We start from the raw sequence: 25,468 nt of genomic DNA on the forward strand, positions 1-25,468 counted from the left end.
GAAACACTTCAGATTGTTCTTATTATAAATGAAGACTGTTCAGTGCCTGAAAGAAATTAAGAATTCATATAACAGTGTGCATAATTCCCTTTACAGAAGAGCGCATATGGTGGTAAGTAAGGACTAGAATACAAAGATAAGTGAGAGGTATCCTCGCAGGTCCTCAACCCCTACATCCCAGCAGTGCTGTTCTTTGAAGAAAGTAGTACATTGTACAATGAAATAGTATAAAAACTTCAGTTTTTCTGGCAAATTATTTATTTTGGGGTATTTTGAACATACATACAAACTCCACAGATGTCATAAGTAACACACTACACTTAATGGAGCAGAGTAGGCTTGAGTTCTTGGCACTGACACGGTAATGTATAGTTTAACTTGGCTCTTCTCGATGGCTTATTCAGCATGTCTTCCTCTCCTGGGCAATATGTGAAAGTCTTAATGTTCTATTCCCAGTTTCTTAATTATGCAAATATATTCTGGATAAACTTCAGCTTCTTAAAAACATCGCAATTCATCACATATGGTCGTGAAACAGTAGCGGTTTAGCAGGAGCACTGATCTACAACGTAAACTTTTTCTCTCCTGTCCAAATGAAAAATAAAGACCTTTTGCTGCTAGGGGTGATTTATGACGATAAAACTTCAGAACCATTCTTCCTGAAGTTTTCTGTCAGTATTTGTTCAGAAGCTGGAAACCTCAGCAGGTAGATAGATGAGCCACCCCCCCTCCTGAATTCCCAAGAGTGCGATTTTAAGTTTTATGAGACGAGAAAAACTGTGCTGTGTGAAATATCATTCCTATTCATTATTTTGTGATTTATTCCAAAAAGATCACGTCTGGGAGTAAAAAGATGAAGTCTACAATGTAAAGTCCCATGTCTTTGTGACCTCAGGTGATCTCCCTCCACAATGCAGTAAATGAAGTTTCTTGGAATGAAGAAGTGAGCCTGTGATTTAGATGTCTGGCAGAAACCTTCATACATAACAAATCTTTAGCTCAGTTAAATCCAAAATAGCATTATTCTTCCTCTCCTCAGATGCTGGGTTATATAACTTCTATATGAATTATAAATGTGTCTCCAGGTCTGTTGGGGACACGCTATGTCCTGGTCTTGTTCAGATTTTTTCCAGCCAAGTATTAGAAGATGCAGCAGATTTCCATTTTAAAATGGAAATGGGTAGTAACGTCTTCCCACAATGGAAGCAATGGAATTCTCCATATTCTATGTTCAAAATTAGCCATAGCCTAAAAAAAGATTCAGTTTTTGCTCCAAAAAGCTACATCTTACTACTGCCTGGTCTCTCATAGTTCAAACTGAACTGTAGAAGAATGAGTAGGGTGAACTATGTTAAGTAAATTTCACGTAGTGTAGCCTGTGATTAGACTTCAGAGCTATTTTTCATTTTTCTCTCTCTTTCCTACAATGTCCTACAGTAATTTCTTCATACCCACAATGAGGTTCTTGTGTGCTACTGTCTGAGAGAACCGCAGAAATGCCTTGGCGCAGGAGCTGGAGACGTCATGGATTCCTGAGTGTGGGGCTTTGCAGGAAAGCCCTGAGTCTCCGACATGGACCAGCTCCAGGTTTCCATGGCAAAGGCGCACAAACAGGAGGAAACACTGAGGGAATCCCGTTATTTTACAGCATTGGACCATTATAAACACCCAGAGCGGGGAAGGAAGCCGCTCTCGATACTCAAGTAATCCTTATAGAGCTCTAGGAAGAGGGGCTTCATACCAGAGCCACTGCTGATGCGGCCGCATGTTTTTGAACAGAAAAGGAGTTTGCGCGCAGCTGCCGTGTCGCAGCCTTAACTTGAACGTCTACAGAGTTTTTCTTTCCTGTTTTACTCCGCTTTCAGCATTTTAACCGAAGAGAGTTTCTTCTGCTATGGTTATTAGAGGACACTAGTTTTTCCAGATATTTCTTCCTTTTTTCTTTTTCTTTTTTTTACATTCCTGTTTCCAGTTTTTTGTATCCAGATGTTCAGAGAGACTTGGAGGCTGGCACAGTACCACACCATGAGGTCGATGGATCAAGGTACTGCTGAAGTGTTGTGATTATCTGGTAATCAACCCATTTGATTTTTAATTTATAGACTAGTGTTAACTAGTGTGTTCATGCCTGAAATGCTGCAGTCATTTGTCGGCTGTCTGTCTAACATTTCGGAGACAGCTGGGATGTTGATGTTTGGCGCTTTAAATCAGCATACAGCGCGTGTTTTTGAAATCACGATCGCCTACAAAGTTTTGATTGCCATTAAGAATTACTTGTTTGATTGCACGATGCTGATCGGGAGAAAGAAGGGCACTCTGCACAAGTCTACCAAATGCAACGTAGCAAAGATTGATAGGCTCATGCAGAGATTGATTTCTCATCAGTTAATGAAAACGTGAAGATGCTATCGTCTTCTCTGATAGGGATATACGCTTTCAGTCTTCATTAGTGATTTAAACAAATAAGCCTATAATCAACGATTTAATAAAGTTGTGATTTCTATATAACACCACCAACGAGATCAGAAAAATTTAAGTTTACTGCCGTTGTTTAGCTTTTTGCTGACAGAGCACATGCTACCGGTGTAAGGAACGCCCTGGTATGTGTGCTGCGTCGTGCGTAAATCCGGGGATACCCTCAGGAGAACCCGTGGGTTTTCAGTGACAATAAAACAGCACGTCACTACGAAATCCAGTCCGGGACAGGATTTATTGTTTGACGAGATAATGCATCAGATAAAATAAACGTTTATATTTTCAGCCATCTATCCTCTTTAATCTAAGCCCACGCAAAAGCGATGCACAACCGCGTTTTAATGGTAACTCAGTTTGACAGGTGTCGAACATAGTCGGCACCCTGCTATGTCACCATGTCAAACACCCGGGGGCAGCAACAGGCTGTGTAGCCCGTCAAATCAGTATTCTGTTTGATCTGAGCAGTTAATTCACGTCCAAACTGCACTTGCGCTTTTTGTTGTTTGACGCATCAGCATAGAGAGAAGGCGTGATCGGACTCTCGGGGATGAACATGAAGAGTTTGTATTCAGTGTGTAAATAGACCCGCCTCCGTACGAAAATAACCGCGGCGAACTGAACAGGAAACGTGTGCGCTTCACCTTCTGCTGCTCACCGATGCATGAATTGACAACAGGTTCCCCAAATCCACATCTACACCGCAATTCGCCGTCCACGTCCCTGTCGCTTCGTGTGAACTCAGAGGAGTAGTTAGGAAAAAAAATAGACAGATGACCTCCTTTTACGACGAAAAAGATTTGGTGGAAGAGCTCAGTCGAGTCAGCTGCCCCGATGAGGATTTGCAGTTTGAGTACCTGTTTGAATATGAGCCGCCGTGCAGTGACTTTGCAGGGGGGCACCAAGGTTTGTCCGAGACTTTTCTTTTTGGCACTCTGAGTTGGCTTGCCTTTCTCTTTCTCTCTCTCTGCTGTGTTGACCACTAGCGAGGCCTTTAAAGTTGCTTAATGTGAATGAAATGAAAAACGAGGAAGTAAAGTTGACAGACTTCGCAATGAGGATTCTGACGCCTCGCCATGTGAAAAAAAAAGTCAATATTTCAGCTGATAAATGTATACTTGAGCTAAAAATAACCTGTGTTGTTTTTGAAAAGAAACACGTCTTTGATTAAGATTCGTTCATTCATTGAGTGATATTGGTAAAGAAAAACATGAGCTTTTCTTTAAAAACAAACATATGCCCGTTTCTCTTTCACATGTGTGCATTGTAATAAATGTAAACATTTTGCTCCCTGCAGATGACTCCAACCTTGGACCCCCAAAAGTCCTCAGTCCTGAATCTGAGCAGGCTTACCCCTTGGAGGAGACCTCACCCTATGGTATCAAGTCGTGCAGCCCCGCCTACAGTGAGCACACCGAAGTTCTCACAGGATACGAGAACCAGGAAGCCAGAAACTACCTGGACAGTACCCGACCTGCAGCCTTGAGCCCTCGCATTGAAATCACCCCCTCACGTGAGCACTACAGTCATGGTCGGGACTCTCTGCAGAACCACCATCTAAACATTAGCCCCAGACCTACCCTTACTGTCCCGGGCCATGAAAACCTTGCCTACCGTGAGCCCCAGTGCCTGAGTCCTGCCAGCAGCAATTCCTCCACCAGCTGGCACTCTGAGAACTATTCTCCCTGGGCGTCACCTTGCGTCTCCCCAAGCAGTGCGCAGAACCCTGGAGATCTCTGCCCTCGATTGCAGAACATCCACACTGGCTCCCCTCGCACCTCCCCGGGCACCTCTCCTCACACCAGCCTAGGTGACGACGGCCTCGGACCCCGTTCTCCCTCACCAAGACCAGGCTCTCGCTCCACCTCCCCACAGGGAAAACGCACCTACGACATGTACAGAAACCCAGGATTAATCCCTGGGCACCGGTCCCGCAGTCCTTCCCCCAATAACGGCCATGAAGATCACAACATAGGCGCCCACTATACACACACCAGCCTTACTGATGCCATAAATGGTTTTGGCACCAATCATCCAAACCTGGTTCCCACTAAAATAGTGAAGACATCCAACCAGGTTTACACTCTGTATCCAGAGAATCATGGTGATGGGAACTACATGGTGTCCTGTGATCAGGACATAAAGACCAAACCTGCTGCAGAGCCTTTCTTTGTTATTCCTTCAGTCTGGCCCAAGCCTTTGGTTTCCAGCCTCTGCAGGTAAATTGTCAATGAAGTGAGGCTTCACTCCGATAAGCTCCCACTCTCCATGTGTGTTTATTTATGTAATAATTCTATAATTTTATGAATAATTAATATTTTGCAGCATCCCTGTGGCTTCTCTCCCACCACTGGAATGGCCGATTCCTCGTCGCACCGACCAGTATGAACTGCACATTGATGTGCAGCCTAAACCACATCACAGAGCTCACTATGAAACAGAAGGAAGCAGGGGTGCAGTCAAAGCCCCCACAGGAGGACATCCTGTTGTGCAGGTATGGCCAAAAGCATCATTATAAAAAATTAAGTAAAATTCTTAAGCCTATGATTTATTTTTAAGTACTAAATCAGTAAATATGAATAAATCTGTTTTTTACTTTGGTGAATAACCATATGAAGTCATGTTGTCAGGGTTATTCATAAAAGTGCACATTCATAGTTATTTCCATTCCCATATTTTGGGCTCTACTTCAGTAGTCTAATGATTCACAGCTAAACCTAATCCTTATTTTTCTTATACTGGTCTGCCAGCTTTCTTCCGATTGGTTGGCCCTTGTAAACAGGAGGTTTGAACATGGGTGGAGATTCTGTGTTCACATACAGAGCTGTGTGCCTCAAATCGTTGTATTACAGGTGTCTGTTTAACTGACATCATACAGAACCAAGCATAGAAAAAAGTGCCTAGAACAGTTTCTAGAGCAGTCTGAATTCTGTTATTGTCCACCGCTGTGACAGTATACACAACAGCAAAGTAAGGAATAAGGAAACTAGTAACAGTTCCGCTTTAAATTAGCCGTCCAGCTTGAGAGCCTCAGGCAACCCTGGTGGGAGGGCTTGCGTGTAATAGTATTTCCTACTCATTATACACTCGGTGGTAGTGGTGGTATTGTTGCCCGGGGTCATCTGTATGAAAATGAGTCTGTGTTAGTTATTGTGGCTACTGTCATGGGACCTCTCCATTTTTTTGTCACTTTCTAAAACAAATTGAAATAGCTGCTGTAACCCCAGAAAAATGACGCGTTGAAACCAGGGTGCACACTCAGGACAACCCTCGGGTCACTCATCAACTCTAACACTCAGATTTTTTTTTCTTTTTGGTGTTAAAGCTTAAAATAGTCTGCAACAGTGCACCTTCGCCGTATGGTTTTAACCACGTGTACATATTTGTTCTCATGCTGTTCTGACTTCCTCTTACACTCTGTGTAAGAGGTTTTGACTGTGTGGTTCTTGCGTTAGCTGTGTTGAAGTATGGAAGCGTTCAGCCCCTATGTGTAGAAACTGAATACGGCCTGTGGTTATAATGATTGCAGACGAAAATGAAAAATACTAATATTTTAGTTTTTCCCTAGTCACAAAATAAGATTCAAATATCCACTTTAAAATTAGCTTTGACACAGTTACAGCTGGGGTCCATAAATAGATACAACTTCCTTTTCTTTGTGTTACTGTGGCAACATTTCAGTGCTGTGTTTGTCTGTGACTGTGGGGACTTTGTGGAAATTAAGCTTCTAATGCTTCTTTTCCATTTTATGCCCATCCCCAAAGGCCTCACCCTGAGGTCAGTTCTGCCTGCTTTGCCCGGCCAATCAGATGGTCAGGCCTGGCTAGCCACGGTTGCACTCCTTCACCTCCTCTTTCCCTTCCTCTGCCCTTCTTTCACTCTCTGTGTCCCCCCTCCCTCCTTTTCTTCTTCTCTTTGCCTCTCTCTAAGCTTCTTGCCCTCCACTTTACTTTTCCTACACTGCGCTCTGTCATGACTCACGGGTCCTGCCAATGCCATGACAACTGGCCGGCTGCTCACATGGCCTTTTGATTGTTTGCAGTCAGCTTCCTTCTGTTTGGAGGGGAGCATGCTCATTCATGTTGCCATAGCTTCTGTTCACACTGAGCAGCTGCTGTCAAGCCTGACAGTTGCATCCACTGAGATGATAATTTCTTCAAACAAGTTGATTTTTTTTCCCTGACCGCAGTTAAACGGAGCTCTTTTGAATGGAAATTATGTTTCGAAACAACTTTAAATTAACTTTGCGTGTTGCAGGCTAATGGCAGAGGGACCCGAGCCTTTTTTTTTTCCATTACCCACAATCCAATTCATGGTTGTGCTCTATGATAAAGGTTATGCACTACACAGTTTGCATAAAAACAGCATTTAGATGCAAGTTGATGCTTTGTGGTTTTTGCAGGTTTCCTTAGGAGGCAGTCACAGGTTAAAAGTAGCATCTCGGTCTTTTCATGTTCACGGTTTAATCAATATGGTACTTGTCATTTCAGCTAAACTTTAAAAGATAGAATCCCCGCTTAATCCTTCATCCCATCGGAAAGAACAAGTACAAGGCCGTATGATTTGAGCTCTCTGCTGGCTTCCGTTCAAGGCTGCAGAAAAAAAGACTCATGTGTTTGCACGTGGGTCTGACACAGATTTGCCATCACTGGAGGGGGGGGGCAACATCTGGAAATGCAGAGTTAGAGAAAGCGGCTATGGAGAAGCACAACCAGTTAAACGTGACTGAAATATTTCCTTCGTACTGTATCTCTGCTTCCTTGCTTTCCAGAGGATGCTTTAAGTTAAGAAAAGAAAAGAAAATGACTGAGTTCTATTTCTTTGTTTACAGTTACATGGCTATAGAGGCAAGGAGCCTCTTGGCCTGCAGATTTTTATCGGTACAGCTGACGAGCGCATCCTCAAGCCTCATGCCTTTTACCAAGTCCACCGCATCACTGGCAAAACAGTTACGACCACCAGCTTTGAAAAGATTATCAACGGCACCAAAGTCCTTGAGATCCCGCTGGAGCCAAAGAACAACATGAAAGCAATGTGAGATAAGCATAGTGTCCACTTTTAAACCCCAGATCTGTCTTTTCGCAGTCTAATGTTTTAAATATTAAAGTTCTGAACATTTCGTTCTCGTCGCAGCATCGACTGCGCTGGGATCCTGAAGCTCAGGAACGCCGACATCGAGCTGAGGAAGGGCGAGACGGACGTCGGTCGGAAAAACACCAGAGTCCGACTTGTGTTTCGTGTGCACATACCTCAGCCCGGAGGACAGCACGTCTCTCTCCAGGTGGCCTCACATCCCATTGAGTGCTGTAAGTAGCTGCACATAATTACATTTAACAATATGTTTTATTTTTGCGTTATTGTAACTACTAATATCATCCTGATAGACCATGAGCTTTTTGAATTTCAGCATGTGCGCTTCCCATTGAGGTCAAACTGCTTTTCAAGAGTTAACAAAACTTCATACAAAACAAACATAAAAAAGGAACCCACATTCAAATGAGTTTGGAGCTTGCCTGATAGTATGAAAGACCTCTTTATGCTACCAGGGCTTCCATCCAGTTGGTGGGCACAGCATGTGTCAGTGTCTGTGTACCTGTTTGTATGTGCACAGTAGTAAAGTCTGTGTTTGGGTACATCAGCGAATGTGTACACAGTGTTATTAAAGCACCTGGTGTAATCAAAACTCAAACAAGAAGGGCCTTTATCTGGTTTTAATCAACACCCTGGTCAAGTGTTGCACCATCTGCGTGCAATATGCTCCTGTCATTGTAAAAAGTCATGATGCAGAATACAATATTATGTTGTAAGTATTTTTTTCCATCTGCTCGCAGATCACAGATAGGGAGAAACAACAGTTACTACCTCTTTTTTTTTAAAAGGTGAATTTCTGAAAAATCATTGTATGTGAAAACCAATCGAGCGTAAAGCTGCGCACAGTAACACCTGTGCTGCATCTGTCAGGCGTATTGTTAAGCAGAGGGTCAGTGATGGGGTGTTTGAGGAGATGAGGCACCTGCTTGTGTCATCCTCTTTGTTCTACTCTTTTGCAGTGTAGTAGGTTGAACCGGCCGATTTAAAGGTCAGCGGCGTGTTTGTCAGTAGCTCAGTTCCCATCAGTAAATGTGGAGATTCAGCTGAACAGAAGATACGGCTGAACTGATGACAATAGGGCACCAGTGAGGAACTGTCTTGTTTTTTTAAAAAAAAAAGATGAATAAATGAATACAAAGCTGATGGCTACGGGAATATTATCTGTTTCCCTTTAACATATACATATTACATAACATGTCCATTTCCAGTTAAGCAGGTGTATTTCTTTCCGCACGTTTGAGTATTGTATGCATTTTTGTATCGGCCTCATCTAAACGTTCAATTCGGTTCTCATATTTCAATCAACTGGAAATATTTGTCCGATTTAATGATTTGACTGCACAGCACATTTACAGTTTTTAAAGGTTGCATCATTCTTTTAGGTGTTAGTTTTATTTTGTTCTTTGTGTCTGTACGGTACTTGATTGTAAATGGGCTCAGACAGCAACAACTCCCCTTTGCTCTTGTAGGTTGTGATTTGACTGATTTTAAGCTTCGGCTGATTAAAACCGAAAGCACTGGGTGAGATTGTTGAATGACTCAGCATCAAATGTTTAGTGCCAAACACTGTCACTTCTTGGTAATGAGTTGTTTTGCATTTGTGAGAAATCAATAGTGAACTTTCAGATCATCTGTTACATGCTTTTTTTTCTTTTCTGCAGTATTGGGCTATGACTAAAATTTGGTAATGTAGTCTGTGATATGTCAGAGCTGGGGAAAACTGCCAATACCTGCTGCATAGCGTCCAAGTAACAGCATAGAAATCAAAGATGTTCACAAAAACAAAGAAAAACAGAAAATCCACACACTGGAGAAAGTGACACCAGTAGAAAGGCAGTAAATGTTACACGCCACCCTTTTGTGTGTCCCTGCAGCTCAGCGTTCAGCTCACGAGCTTCCCATGGTTGAGAAGCAGGACATGGACAGCTGCTCTGTTCTGGGTGGCCAGCAGATGATCCTGACTGGGCAGAACTTCAGCTCCGATTCCAAGGTCATTTTTATGGAGAAAACACAGGGTAAGCGGCATTCCAAAAACATGCTTTGCTTTCAAACCAAATCAGTGACTGAATTCATAAAATCTTTGTGGTGTCTGTCGATTTGTCAATTCCACTGTTGCACAACATTGTGTCACAGTAACAACACGACACGAACGACAACTAATGAGTCATAATTGGCCGTGTCTGTGCACGAGGTCATAGCTGTTACGTGTCTTCGCTTTCATTTAATAGATGAATCTGAATTATTTGCATGATCTGAAGGATAACGCTGCTGCCTGACTTCCTTTTGACCTTTTCTCCCTCACCTTCATGTCTTATCAGTCACACGGGCCTCTCGTTATTTGATCAATGGTGTCACATAAAAGTTTGTTTTATTTGTTGAAACAAATGGACGGAACAAAAGGATTTATTTTTAGCAGCGAGGAAGTGCAGTAATTTTTCTTGCCTTCTGACATTTTTACGCCAGACTGAAGCATTTGTACTATGATTGGGAGCTTTTATGGTTCTTGTCTTAGGTCAAAGGTCAGAAGTTCTGTTGTTCTGGGTTTCCCTTATTTTGATTAAATGGCATCAATGCTGTATTTTTAAATCTACAGGCTACCTAAAATAAAACTTGGACATGCACATCGCAGGTGCTTCCCCTCCTCTCCTCCTTCGTCTTCTTCGGGGTTCCCTGCTGCTGTGTTATGAAACAACAGCAATGGATAGTAATACAGAGATGGAAAAAGAAATCTTACAAAGAGGGGTTGCCGATGTTTTGAAGAGTTTGTGTATGACACAAAGTTCTGGACCAGTGAGGCTGTGAAATCCCTCTGAATCCCTCAGCTGCTATTGGCTGGAGCTCCCCTGACTCCTGTGCTTGGACAGGGAAAGCTGTACGGAGAGAAGGAAAGCTTCTCTGTCCAAGTAAATTGTCTTTCTGTTTCCAGCTCCATTCCTTGCCCTCTTTCCCCCCCCCTCCACATGCAATTATCTCCAAAAGTACACGCAGTCAGGGGTATCCCTTGAATAGAATTGCAACAAAATGCAAACAAATAGAAATGCCAAGAAAGCAGAAATGGTCACGTTTTGTAGCAGTGGAGAAAGTTGATCATAAAAATAAAGCTAAGAAAAAAAGTTGTCAACATGTGTGGAATCCCCCCTTTCTCCTGCTGACTCATTTTAGCCATGTGTTATTAATTCACAATCTGACAGAGGGTTTCCCAACTGTACTCCAAACAGAACTCGCTGCAGCACATGTCCTGTCATGTGTTGGGGCATGTGGAGTTTACGTTCGCAGGCACATGTTGTTTTCAACTTTTGCACATAAATGACAGCTGCACCTAAATCTGATGAAGTGTGAGATAACGTAAACCTTTACCGCCATAGATATAATTCAAGGTGTTTTACCTTGTTACGTTACTATTTAGTCGGCTCAGGACGTTCAAAAGTCACATGTCTTTCTGAACAATGGAAGGCTGTATGTGTGTTTGGGGTAAACCTACCGATCCTCTATCGTTGGGCGTGCGTTGTGGGGTAAGAGGAAGTGGTTTCAAAAGTGATATCATCTCCAAGCACAAAGATGCCTTTTCTGTCGACATGAACTGTAACTCAAATGGGACTCGTGGGGACATACAGTAGATTTGTCTAGTAATGCACGTCCCTACGTTTGAATTGGTGAAATAAAATAAGCAAAAATACACTTGAAAAAGAAAGAAAATTAATTTCTCAATTGTTTTAGTTTCACCGGTTTCCAAATTTACACGTTGTCAAGTACATCTGGAAGCAATCAACCTCACTTACCCTGTAGAATTGATTACCACATGTTCTTAAGTGTAATTAGGTTTTCGCTTTCTCTTTCCTTCTTTCTAGATGGGCAGCAAATCTGGGAAATGGAAGCAACGGTGGATAAAGACAAAAGCCAACCTGTATGTATTAAACATGACACTTAAATTCTGGATATCTACCCATTAGTTCAAATAAATGAATCACTTTCAGTACATAATAGAGCATTGTCTTGTAGAGTATGCTGTTTGTGGAGGTGCCGCCCTACCGGGATGCATCTGTCTGCCATCCTGTCAAAGTAAACTTCTACGTCATCAATGGCAAAAGAAAGCGCAGCCAGCCTCAGCATTTCACCTACACACCACTGGCATGTAAGAATGCTGCTCAGCCTCTTTTTGGTATGCTTTTTTCACATACTGCTTTTAAAGAATTATATGTAAATGATTTTCGTGGTATTGTTCACAGCCATCTTACTAATTTTTTTCCCTCCTCAGCTCCATCCATTAAGACGGAGCCTATAGATGAGTATGAAGCAGAGCGCATGGGCTTTGCCATGCCTCAAATCTTGGGCTTATCTCCTCATTCCTACTACCATAACCCACGTGGCATTCTCCACCCAGACAATGGCCTGGTCTCTGGCATGGCTCCCTGCCAGCGCCTCAGCTCCAGCCTTCCAAACCAGGATGCACGTTTCCAGCAGCAGAGCCCGGCCATCGTGTACTCACGTGGAGGCAAGAGTCTGAGTGGCAGCCCTGCTATGTGGCAGACCGGAGGGATGATGCCTGACCCCCACAGATCGGTCCTGGTCCACACGGGCTCCCCGGCTCAGTCTGTAGGGCCAATCAATGCAGGTCAACACCCCTCTATCATCCAGTTCTCTCCCACCAACCACCACCTGATCCGAGCAGGTGAACCTCAACCCCTTACTGGGCCTCAACCTGACAACCAGCAGATCATATACTGCGATAGCTATTCCCCACAGGCAGCTGCCACCCATTCACCCACACCCCCCCAGGTAGCAGTAACCCACCCGCAGCACTACCCCACCGTGATTCAGCAGCAGAAAGGCAGAACTCCAGCTGGGACGGGGCAGATGGACACTTCGGGAGATGGACAGAGACGAGTGACTGTCAAGGAAGAGAATTTGGACCAGGCCTACCTAGATGATGGTGAGTGTAAGTTAATGCTTTTATACTCAGTGTGAGTGGTCAATTGCAGCTTGTGTCTGAGTCTCCAGATTCAGGGCCAGACAACGTGATCGATAGGTGCAGTTCCGATTTGATAAGACCCACTAACAAAGATATGACTTTTCCCAAGAACAATTCAAGGATATTTACAGTATCTCCTTTTCACATATCCTGGTCCAGTCTGTGTGCTATAGTATTCCTCTGAACAAAGCCAGCAGAACAAACTCGCACTGTTAAAACAATCCTTGCCGGGAGGTGCAGTTATGTTCCATTCAAGGTGGAAATAACAGGGATTGTGAGTCATATGTTTATACTTGTGCTTGTCAACCCCACTACCCTCTGACAAAATTAATGTCAGGCCACATCCAGCAGCAGGCACGAGGTTATATCTCTTCCTTAGAATTTCTCCAAACCGTGCTGTCTTTTAAAATAAAACACGGTGCAATATTTTTCTTACCTTTGGTTTTTGTCAGCCGGGTGGTTTTTAAAGTTAGACTTTGCTCGTCAATGCTCTGCTCCATTCAAAAATGCTCATTCTGCTGGTCGTAGGGGTTCATCTGGCACTGGCAAACATCAGGAAATGAGCTTTTTCATGCATTAAAGACAGGGCGAGAGGGAGAAAAAAGTGTCACTGTGCTGACCGCCTGGACATGTTGACACTGTTATGAAGTGAAAAACAACTTCCATGGCAACCATTGTCAAACAGTGGAACGTGCTGCCTGGGAGAACTGGGGAAAGCCTTTTTGTTTGTTATAGTTGGCCAGGATTTCTCCTTGGCCCTATGCCCCTCGATTCTGTCGGGGAGCCCACCAGAGGTTTAGGTTTTTTCCGACCACGGGATTCTGCCAATCTGGCACAAGAAATTCCTATTTGCAGCTGCTGTCCTCCAGAGATCCAGCCTGATCCCTGTAAGATAGCAGGAGGGTGGAGGGTAGTTCGCAGGAAAAGGGAAGGAGCTGTGTGTGTTTGCACATGTGCGTGCTTCAATGGAAAAAATGAAACGAAGAAAAAAGGCTAGCAATGGAATTTGTGTTTTTTGGATGGAACTTGCAGGATTTTCCTCCACAGTAAACAGCAACAGGGCTGTGAGCTGGTGAATTAACAAGGAGTTAGAGAAATGGTCAAACTGGGGCCCTCTTTCATCCTCCCATCATCAAAAGCTGATGACGGTCAGTCATTTTCCCCAGGTGCCCCTGCTTGAGTTTAACTTTAACCCTTTATCTCATGAAAACTACTTGCAGTTCCTGGGATTAAAAACTGTCTTTTATTAATCTGAGCGTCAAGTGATTTTAAAATTTTCAATATGACAATGGCAGTACTATAAGTTCACACCATTCCTGAATGTAAAAACCTTATTAACCTTATGTAGCATTTGTAGCTCGATAGCTCTGCCATTGTCTTATCACTCCCAACAGATGACAGGCCACCTACGCATGCCATCATTGCTATTTAGTGAGAAAAAGAGGGGGATTACCCAAGAGTCAAAACATTTTTAGGGGGTGAGAAGATAGGTGAGGCAGAAAAAATCCCTTCCAGTTTGAGTGGAAGGTTGCTGAAGTTTGATCCTGACCGCATAACACTCATTTATGTTAGGTAAAAAAGTGTTTTATAGCCCTAAGTGAGATTGTCAACATTACTCATCAAGCCATGTGTTAAAGTCTATAGTCATTTTTGAAAAAGAGGTGATGCCACATCCTGGTATTGTCACACTGTTGTGGTCCGTAACTGTCACATCTCAGAGGGACTTTAAAGTGTGTCAACTCCAGAGACGAGTGTTGAATGAAAACACTATTTGTTCTCTTACAAAGTGTGGCTTCTAATTTCTCCCATGCAGAGGGCTTGAATTTTTATGCCCTTCGAAAAGTTCCCGTGCCCTCTGCTGGTATTCAGACGTGACCGTTCTTCTGTTGACTGGTATTTATTTACATTATCTAGTCAACTTGGTGAAAGATGCCTGTCAGAGCCTGCCTTTTTATGAACCACAAAGGTCAAGAATCACCCCCATCAGTTACTACATGTCATATAGTTTGTCAGAGCAAAAATAGAACAACTGGCACAGCGTACAAAGGCTGAAAGTGACAGAATTGGTGGGTGTGGAATAAAGCCTGGAGGCAGTGGAGCAGGTGAAATTGTTCCAGCAGGTAGAGATCAGCGCAGGAAAGATAAAGCACATAGCAACAGCCTGGTGGACGTGCATTAGTCTCAGCTCACTTACATCTCATTTGAAAGACTTAAAGACTCAATCGCGCCCTTCCAGATGCGATTATGCTACAATACAGCTTTAAAATCTGCAGTCTGCACTGTGTGCAATACGAATACGGTAATGCAAATTGTTTTTTGTTTTTTTTAAACCTGTCCAGTCCGACATTTTTAGCAAGCAGAATCATGGTCTGAATGCTTCGTTGTGCCAAACACATTTGCTTTGCCAAGAGGAGCACTATAGACTCTCTGTTTATTTTTTTTTATTTTATTATTTTCATTAATATCAGAGTGGGTATTATGCTGGAGCAGACATGGGGGGGAAGGCCAGGTTGGCTAAAGTAAGGAGAAGGTGGCGGAGGAATAGAAAAAGAGAGGAGAAAGGGGTGGGGGGCGACAAAGGTCTATTCAATTCAATTTTATTTATACAGTGCCAAATCATGGCCCTTTATATTGTAAGGTAGACCCTACAATAATACATACAGAGAAAAACCCAGCAATCATATGACCCCCTATGAGCAAGCACTTTGGTGACAGTGGGAAGGAAAAACTCCCTTTTAATAGGTAGAAAGCTCCAGCAGAACCAGGCTCAGGGAGGGGCGGCTGCCGTGACTGTTTGGGGTGAGAGAAGGAAGACGGGACAAAAGACATGCTGTCTAGGATGAATCTAACAGACATGCTGGGTCTCCAACTGCTGCATCAGCACCTGAAAGACAAAACAACCTCTGTTTGTTTTGTCTTTCAGGTGCTGAAAATCTGCAGTCTGTACTGTGTGCAGTACGAATACTGCAATGCAAATGTTTTTAGTAACAAGTGAGGGGGGGGAAGTAATTTATTTTAATTCAAACTGCTCCTGAATGCTAATGTGCAACAAAATGTATTAAACCAAAAAGGATTTAACACCTATAAAAAATGTTTTTTTTTACTTAAGGCTCAATCTGACAGTTGGACTCTCATAAGAACAGAAAATGAATTATGGAGAAAATGTTTTCATGCAAATCAGATTCAAATCAGTCCCTTCATGCCAGCGTCAAGAAAAATAACAATAACACTCGCGAGCAGGTTTTTTCACTGTGTGCGTGTGAGCTTTGTTTCAAAATGCAAGCTTGTCACTCTAAGTGCTGACACACCAGAACTGCAGTTAGAATAGCAGTTAGATGTCAGTCCGATCCCTCCACTTTCTCTTTCCAGTGGATGTGTTTTTAGCTTCAGTGTCATTGCAGTGAAATAAGAGCTTCATTTAAATAGATTCGGTCATATGAAAATATTAAAAATACTGTATGTCCAAACATGTACACTGTATGAACATGCAGATACTTGCAGATGCACAAACGCACACATTCCAGCTCACAGCAGGCAACTGAGTCAGCTACTGTACAGAGTTTCCCCTTTCTCTCCCTCTCTTTCTCTCCCCTCTCTTCCCACCTTTGGTTGGTAAACAGTCCAGCTCATTGGTATAGAACTCAGGAGCCAGACACTCACCTATTGAACAGACTAGTCTGAGTGTTCCCTAGGCCTGCCTCAAATTGCCAGTGTGTGCCAACCCTTCATTCGAATCAGTAAAGCCCCACTGTATGTTGCTCCTCTGTGGCACTCTTGCTCCTTCTCTAAGCTGGTTTTATACTCAGGAAAAATCCTGTGGCACTGCTGGAGAGATGAAAGTTTCTTTAAGGCATTGGGTGTCAGAGGGAATTCCACTACAGACTAAAATAAACAGGGAGGCCGATGTTGTGACGACAGCAGAGCATCCAGTTTGGCTACTCCTGCAGTGCTGGAAGTCTCAGAAGCTGCTTTGGCTGAAAAAATGCACTCAGCGCTGAGCTGCTCTTTCACAAAGGAAGACAAGGGAGAGGCTGAGAGAAAGAAACAAAGACTGGGTTAAGGTTAAAAGTACTTTAAGTTTGAATTAGAATTATAGTTTGTATCCCCTAAAAACCACACAACACTCCACCAAAAACAAGTCAGAAAAACAAACCAAAAAACATAACACAACTCTTTCTAGCTTCTAATATATTTTGTGGTCTTCGGTTTGCTCTGTGCCTGCTCAGAAGTGCAGCTGTGTGGGTGAGATAATGTCAGACATTGTTTTACATGAGCTTAAATGTAGTCGCACCCTTAGCTTTGACACTATGTAAATTAAAGATGGAAATAGAACATACACAGTTGGGCTGAACTGAGTTAATCTATCTTTATCTAAAGCAAGATGGCAGGTTTTTTTTCTAACAGTGGTTAGAAAATCAGATTTGAATATTTCATATTCGTAGGTGTGAAGTTACAGAGGCAGCTTAATATATATCAACTTTTTTGTATTCTTGTCAATGAATAATTATTACATATGTAGCCCAATGAGCATGAGCAAGTCATTTTCTGTAAGGTTAGAAAGAAGGCAACTTATGTTAACCTTGGGTTCCCACAACACAATAATAACTCAAATATTTCATTCATAGATGACATTTTATTGGGTTCATGTATGATTTGCTAATTTCACAGACACTGAAATACCAATTTTAACAGTAACAGTAAATGGCATAAAAAAGTACATATTGCAATGTGCTATTTTGTGTATTAGGAATAACAAGTCATGAAAATTATGACTGTTGTGCCATACACAAAAATGCAGATGTCTCACTATCTGGATCCTGCTGCTTAGCACCGCATGAAGCTGCAGATAGTTAATAAAATCAGAGAAAAGACTCCTACAAACAGCTGTAAGCCAAAAACCCGCTCAGAGCAGAAAACCCCAGCATGTTTGTTATTCGAGTGGCATGAAATTAAAGGTAAAAATGTGTGTGAAGGTTGGGTATCCTTATAAATGACACAAGTAAACATATTATTCCTTGTTTGGGTTCTTATAAAAAAATGACTGACAGCTTAGGTGACTGGTTAGCATGCTTTTATTCCCTAAGCTAAGCTAATTGGCTCACGACTGTAGTGGGTTTCTTGTTTATCCTGTTAATAAGGAGGCATATTTCCTAAATAAAACATCTGACTAAGGTGTATTTAATGAGGAATACCAAGTCAAACAGAATCAGAAGCATCCTTTTAAAAAAGAATGAAAAAAACAAACTCTAGCAGAAAACTCTGCAAACCTGACAGACTGCTATACGAACTACGCTAGCTGGATAATCACATTTTAACGGTTCAATAGGCCAATCCTAAAATGAAGGCTATTACCATGGTTACAGAATCACAGGCATAATATGCTCTGTAATGGCTTGGTCACAGGCAAGAAGCTTTTTTTGATCCTCTTTGAAATACTTTTATTACTCATCCGTCCTAATGACTTCCCCGGGGCATAGTGGAAGCAGTGGCACCAGCCTATAATGTCTGAGAGCCAGAGTGTACACAGAAGGCTGCCAGATAAACACCACAGCACACAGACGGCATGGCATTTGTGAAGCAGTGACATATTACACATAGTCATCATTCCTAGCTTCTTAACGCTGAACTACCTAAGCAGGCAGGAAGTTTAAGTAAGACTATACAGCAAGTAGTTACACTTCCTTGTCTCTACTATTTGGCTGTTTTACTCAGCAGATAAAAACAAAACTCCATGAACTCAAACCTGTGCTGCTGAGAGAGATAAACAACTGCACCTATTATGTGTGAAACGCAATATTTATTATTATTTCGAATGCAAGTTGTATGCCCCCCCACACACACAGTGCTCCTATTTTTAGAGCTGTGACACCATGAAAGTTTCCATTTCAACCCCCTCCCTCTGCTGTCGGTGTGTGTTTACACACACTTGTAATCGGCTGAGCAACAACCAGTAATTGCTTGCTACCTCTAGAGGTTACTCTATATAAATGCAGCATTTGTCTACCCTCCATCGACGCCCTTCACAGGATATCAGTCAGACTGTAAATTTTCTCACTGAGGAATATTTCCAATAGGAATGTTATCAGTGTCACTGTTTTACGTTGTCAGGAAGGCATTGTTTTCTTACCATTTGGAAATTTTTTTGTGAAACTGATCGCGTCAGTGTCTGATATCGCCGTCTTTATTTTTCTTTACAGTGAATGAAATCATAAGAAAGGATCTGACGGGTGTTCAGGCCAGAGGTCAGACATAGAGGAGGGACTCCAGCAGGAAATGACAACATACCCTTACCCCCCACCCTGCCGACAAACAAACAGACAGACATTAACGGGCAGTCCATCGAGGTGACGCATTTCCACTACCAATCAGACCTTCTCTTCCTTATTTTCGCTACCCATGGTGATAGAAATATGGCTGCTGTGTTTGTTTTGGATGTTTTCCTGCCATAAACATTTGGCAAACAGAAGATTTCATTTGACCCGTAATGTCTGCCATCAACACCCGACAGGTTTCCAACAGATAACACCACTGAGGAAAGGCAGAAAATTGTGCCTTACGTTGTTCATGATGTTTTTCAGGTGAAACACTGTTTATAACCAAAGAGAAAAAACATAAAATGTTGAAGTCCACAAACAGCATAGCCATAATGTCCAGACAATAAAGCCACACCGGTTTGCCTTATCATAAAAGACGACATCAATAGGTTAATGTCGCGATGTAAAGTCATCACACGTACAACGTTCTTTGTTTTGTTTTGGGTCATTTTTTCCATCCTTTGTGCACAAAGTGCGTGTTTTGTCTTTTTGTATGTATTTTTTTACATGTAAAGATTGACCAAAGCTTACGTGTTGATCATCTCATTTTAAGTGCAGTTTTCTGGTGAAGCGCACACTGCTGCCTTAAGCATATACAAATGAACTGTTGTGACATCTCCTAATATGCACTGTTTTTCAGAATGGGATTTCAATGTTTATTATTATTATTTTTATATATTATTTGTGAATAATGCACCGTTTCCTATTCATATAGTATATATTCAATTATATCCAGGTGCCAAGATAGCTTTATGGGGACGTGTGCTTCATTTTTAAATGATTTCCATGCACAATAGTTGAGGTTTTATTTCCCAATATTGCAGCTAACAATCTAACTTAAGTCTCACTCATGCAAACTGAAGTGAGATCATTTGATTTAATTTGATATTTTGTTCTTTTTTTAAAATCGTAATAACAACTCAGCAACAAAATGTCCAAAGTTTAAACTGTGTATTGTTTTGTGAATAGATGCATTTTGAATTTATCCATAATGGCCATCATTATGCTTTGAGCTAATTGCCTGTCTATTCAGAACTATTGTGCTTGCAGATGCAAAGAGCATAGAAATTATTTTCTGTAATTGCCATAAAACATAAGCACAAAATAGTTATACAGTCAGGATTACAGATGTGCTCATATATCTTGCCTTAAATAGAAAAGCACAAGTTTAAGTGTAATTCTGAGTGAACAGTAGTACATTAAATACCAAGTGCCAGTTATGTAACTCTAAAGCAGTAAAAATACATTAAAGTAAAATGTAGGCCTGAGTCACAAGAGTTAGCACTTGATGTGGACCTATTTGATAGAAAATAACTATATTTTGTTATATTCGTAAAGCTAATATTGATCATTTTAAGATATTTCTCATTGAGCCAGTGCAGTACAAGTGCATCTGACATTTCTTGAATGTAATTTGTATGAAACACCTTTTTCCCCTTTTTATGTAAATAGTAAATAAAGCGTTAAGAGAAGTAATTTGTTGTCATATATCATTTTCTCTCTTTTTCTTTAGAATACACATATGTTGTCTTTGTTTTATTGCCATGTAACTTTAATCTGAAGGGATTTACATTAACCTTACCTATAGTAGTTTTATAGTATATTTTTGTCTGTCTTATTATTTTACATCCTATGGTAATGGAAATGTTATTAATACTGTCTTATTCAATTTTCTATGATGAGAATTGTCATCAATCTGTTTGAGCCTTTGTGCCTCTAAAAAAATAAAATTAAATAATAAAAAAAACCTATTGATGCCATTTTTGTATTCTTGAATGAAGCAATAAATAATCCCGCCACACATTATGATGGTGTTTGTTTAAATGTGTCACTTTTCCTATTAATGGAGTGAATGAATAATTTAACATGCATTTAGATTCTGATCAACCTTAAATATTCTGGGCATATAAGCTAAAACGGTCTCTTCATTTTCGAGAGGAAAATTGTAAATTAATAAACCCAAAGAAGACAGTGACTCATCAACTACTCCCTTCCTGTACTGCGCCAGGGACAGATGTAGTCCTATTCATCGGAGACTCTGTATGTTTGCTAATAGCTTATACGGCATGAAAATATCCAGAACTCGACTCTTTGAATGTCATGCGGTATTTACACGGGCACACGTGAGGGAGGACAGTACACACACAGTTTTGAATCCTCCTTCAAATAACAAATAACAACAAGAAGGGGACTCACATGCTACCCTGAGGCTGCAGTTGCTATGGAGATAGCTTGTTTGGTGTTCGGCCCATGTTTCGGGAGGAGGACTGTGTGAATGAACCTTGTGTTCAGGAAGTCTCTGGATATGACATCATCATGGGTGAAAAAGAAGCACGTGGGCTTCTCTGCATGAGGCGTCTGCGGCCCACTCGCGCACAGCTATGCCTGGATGACTAATGTGCCCTTTAGCACTCTATGGTGTAATGAGTTTGGAGTGCATACAGATTAACTGTGTGAATTCGGTTAAGAATGAAATACATGATGAGCATGGCATTTCATTCAGCTCATTTTTGTGTTATTTTCAAAAAAAAAAAAAAAGAAGTAGAAAAAAAAGCGCTCTGAGATCATCCTCACAAAAAGGCCATCAAGCTCAACTGAGCACAAAATTTATATTTTGTTAACTGCAAATGAAACGCCACACTTAAATCCAGATTTAAAACATGCCCAAGTCACAACTGGCTAATTACTTCATTAGCCGGCCGTTTAGGTGCATTGATATGGCATTAAAATGTGAGTAAATATGGCAGTGGAAGCTGCTGAGCAACAGTTGTGTGGAATAAAGGTGGCTTTATCCTCTTGCAGACACTTTGAAGACTCATTTTTTCAGACATGAGTCAGTGTCCTGGGCTTCAGGTGAGTAACTGCTCCTTGTAGTACTGGGTTTAGTGGGTGAAAAACCTTAAATGCTATAAAAAATAAAGACCATAATTAGACATGATGCATTTTGACAATAATATGGTTTTATTTAAATTAAATATGCTTTTGATTATGTCCATTTAGCAGAACTTAAAATGACCAACTTTTAATCATAATCTCACTTTGACTCAGGTGAAACACAGATTGGGAAATGACCTTAAAAAAGATTAAATCTGGTATAAATATCACGTATCCCAGCTATAAATGATGAAACATAACATGCACAATTTATAGCTTGTATTACAGTGACAGCTAGTGAGACGAGAGAAAACTAAAAGTAAATGGTGAGCTCTGCTGATGTCCTGCAGAGGGAGACAAGAACTTGTGAATGGAGTTCTGAAACAGGAGGGGCTGTTTGACAGCTCTCCACTGGAATCAAGAGACAGTTACTGAGGTACAGAACACAAGTACACCGTTTTTGGAATAATGGGAATACTTCAACAGCGTGCTTTGTATTTTTTCAACCACCGAACTGGCAAATTCACTCACTTCAGAATTGCAAATTGAATTTAACGGGGCATACATAAGCAGCTCACAAAAGCTTCTTTGACAAAGCAGCTGCATGCTTAATTTAGCCTTTTAAATACATTTTAAGATGTTATACCGTCCTGAAACCATTTTTGGCACCTAAACAGTATGCTCAAAGCAGATGCAGCAAATGCAGCTTATGAAATACAAATGCAAGTCTGAATCACATTGCTCTAAAAGGGGTTCAGTTTCCCTTGGATGAACAAAAAAGACTGAAAATTACATAAAAGAGCTGATGGGCAAAAATAGATTTGACAAACAGGAAAGAGCCTCTTTATGGTTAGCTAGAAGTGCACAGTTACAGATGTGTTTGGCATGGGAAATATACACAGCGGATGTCACTTTGTAATCATAACATAAGCCTAAACCATCAGTGTTTCAAGGACTCTCAGTGATAGGTTAGTAAGAGATGTGTGTGCTGTGCAGACTGTAAAACATGCAGAAATGTAAGATTGAGATCTACATTAGAAAATGAGCTGATCGTTGAGCACACTGCAATAACTAATTTAATACGTTAAAAACTTTAACAAATCTCTGCCTGGACAGTAAACTCCAGAGAATGGAGAATGAGAAGAAATACAATTAACGTGATTATTTATCTTCCTGCATAAACCCTATCAAACTGATTCAGAATAGTTGTGTTAGCTTAAAAAAATTAAGAGTCAGTGGCTGTTACATCAGGATACAGATCATGAACAAGACAAAAAATTAAGTCTTCCAACTAATTTACATGTATCTAACTCCTAAGTACAGTTCTGTCTATACATTTTTGCACATTTGTTGTATTCTTGCTCCTGTGTACCATCAACGTGTTTTAAATATAGCAATTAAGATATTATTGAAGTGCAGTCTTTCAGCTTTACATCAAAAGTCTTAACAAAGTCTATCTTAGGAATTGTGGCCATTTTTATACATATCTGCCCATTTTCAGAGGCTCAAAAATAATTAGACAACTGACCAACAAGCAGTTTTATGGGTAGGTGAGGCCTGCTTCCTTGTTGTTTTTCTTTTATGCAGTAAAAGATCTAGAGTTGATTTCAAGTGTTGAAACTGCATTTAGACATGTCAGTGTTAGTGGGTGTGGGTGTGGGGGATCAGAGAGACAGCAAAAACTTTATGAGTGGCCAAATCAATAATCTGGTGCATTTATTAAAAGAAGGAACGCACTATTTAGCTCAGTAACGTCTAAAGGCCTGAATGAGCACAGAAGGCTGCTAAAGTGGGTGACTGCAGAATTATTTCTTTGGTTAAAAAAAACAACTCCACAACATCTGGCCAGGTCGAGGTGGTAGGTGCATTAATGTCAACGTCTACAAACAAGAGATGCCTCTATGAATGGACTTACAGAGGATTTACAGAAAGGTGAAAAGTAATGGTTGCACTCAAGAACAAGAAGGCCAGATTAGACTCTGGCATTTAAACATCTAAACAAGCCAACAGTTAATGCAATGCATTAACTGTCTATGAATTGAACCTGAAAGTTTTTCACTTCAATCACATCTCCATTGTTTTATTTAAAATCCACTGTAGTGATGCACCAAGGCAAAACCTCAAAAAACTGGCCATTCTCCAAAAATGTAGGGACCTAATTGTAAAAAAACAGCATGACATATATTGTATCTGTCTGTATGTAACTTGTATACGCTATATTCTATTAGATTATTCTCCACCTATGTGACAACTCAACTGAGGGTCCATAGCTATAGTGCATAAATGTTGAAGGGAATATTTGCAGGGGCAGAAACCAGTCAGGTGAGGGCCACGACCTGACTGGTAAAGTAGCTTCATGGGGAGCAGGCGTGCAAGAGGGCAGACTCAGAAAATGCTGGTTCTTTGTGTGCCGTGTCCTTCTTGTTCCTGGGACTGACTGTTCTGTACACTTGTTTTCAAGAGTCATTAAAAATTGAACGACTGTGTAACTTGTTAAATGTCTAAGTGTTTTTAAAGTTATGTAGTGACAGTAAGACAGGGTGAGTGCTGAGCACCTCAGTTTTGGAAGTCTTGAAGAATTGTTGGAAACTGTGGAGTTGACTACGGTGAGAAGCGCTCACAATGAAACTCTACATACAAATAACTGTTAGTAATTTATAAAAATGCATAGAGCAAACTGTTGATGTAATTTAATAATATAATAATATTAACCTTAACCCCTAGAGGTTACTTGCTCTTGTTCGATGCGCTTCAAATTGTTATTTGACGCCAACCAATAAATTAAGAATACAAATTTGTTATAAGATGAACAGTGAAAGGGGATGTTATTTTTAAATGCCAAACAGTGATACAGTTAAATGCTTTGCTTTGTTTTAGGTGAGACTGGTTTGGTTACTGGGAGTCCACTCAGTTACAGGGTTGGTTTTTGGCTAGCATTGTTCTTTTCAAAGGTAAAATACCATCAGTGTTCCACCAGTGGGCGGCCGGCTTCCTGGCTGTGGTACAACTGTCTGTCCTCTCCTCTGTAGTCTCTTTTAGACTTTTAGTGTTTGTTCTCTGGAGCTGACTTGACAAACAGAAGGTTTATATTCTGCGTTACTCATCAAGCAATTTGATACCTCATTTGATACCTCGATGTATTACCTAACATCCTCAAATTATATTTTGCAAAACACCTTCAATACATTAATGTGAAAATCCTGAAAGAACTGTATAATGCCTCAGGCTGTGTATCCTTGCATTCAAAGCAAATGAAACAAAATAAATGCCTTTTCAGTTGTGCAGATCAAGGCCAAAAACATGCACAGGCTGACTTTAATAGTCTATTAGACTTTATGTTTTGTCATCACTGGACAAAAGAAATCAATAATAACCTTTCAGCACAGTGTAATTTAAGTGCTCTGAGAGGGAAGTAGACTGGCGCACCTCCTTGAGGCTTTGTTTTCATGCTTGTAGCCTGTGAGGGACACAGATCTTATACACTTGATCAGAGAAATCAGATCAGGAAAGCAGATTAAAATAGTAAAAAGAGCAAAGCAGTTCATGCAGAGAAAAGGCTATGGTGGTGCAATGGGTTTAGTGCAGAGGAATTTCACCAGGGAGAGCAGAGTTTCAACCCCGTGAAGCCGTGAATTCAGGGTTGCCTTTCTGATTCCATAAGAAGCAGGTGCCTGTGGTCATGTCATTAGTGGGGCTTACAAGAAAGAGGGATGAGTTTCGGCAAGGGTCTGTCTCTTTTTTAGATTTC

The 25,468-nt window shown here is 41.1% G+C and overlaps 1 protein-coding gene across 4 annotated transcripts; it reads left to right on the forward strand.

Moving 5' to 3' along the window:
* The first annotated feature begins 1,608 nt into the window (after positions 1–1,608).
* On the forward strand, positions 1,609–20,811 carry nfatc2a (nuclear factor of activated T cells 2a). 4 transcript variants are annotated; one of them, XM_084917624.1, is made up of 10 exons: positions 1,609–3,378; positions 3,770–4,691; positions 4,798–4,966; positions 7,304–7,506; positions 7,606–7,778; positions 9,438–9,578; positions 11,412–11,467; positions 11,563–11,695; positions 11,819–12,499; positions 18,730–20,811. In XM_084917624.1, exons 1-10 carry the CDS (start codon positions 3,246–3,248, stop codon positions 18,783–18,785), a joined length of 2,667 nt encoding a protein of 888 aa, XP_084773750.1. In that variant the 5' UTR covers positions 1,609–3,245; the 3' UTR covers positions 18,786–20,811. The 4 variants fall into 4 exon arrangements, with proteins under 4 accessions (XP_084773750.1, XP_084773751.1, XP_084773748.1 ...); XM_084917625.1 differs by having other exon boundaries at positions 1,609–2,044; positions 11,563–11,722; XM_084917622.1 differs by having other exon boundaries at positions 1,610–3,378; positions 11,563–11,722; positions 18,730–20,810.
* The last annotated feature ends 4,657 nt before the right edge of the window (positions 20,812–25,468 follow it).

Source organism: Perissodus microlepis, chromosome 20, assembly GCF_051167445.1.
Source record: "Perissodus microlepis isolate ML-2025 ecotype Zambia chromosome 20, ASM5116744v1, whole genome shotgun sequence".
Taxonomy (NCBI): Eukaryota; Metazoa; Chordata; class Actinopteri; order Cichliformes; family Cichlidae; genus Perissodus; species Perissodus microlepis.

Coding starts and splice junctions, on each gene's coding strand:
- nfatc2a (XM_084917622.1), top strand. CDS start 3,246: ATGACCTCCTTTTACGACGAAAAAGATTTGGTGGAAGAGCTCAGTCGA. Junction 7,507..7,605: donor AAGAACAACATGAAAGCAAT/GTGAGATAAGCA, acceptor TTCTCGTCGCAG/CATCGACTGCGCTGGGATCC. Junction 12,500..18,729: donor CTACCTAGATGATGGTGAGT/GTAAGTTAATGC, acceptor TTTTCTTTACAG/TGAATGAAATCATAAGAAAG.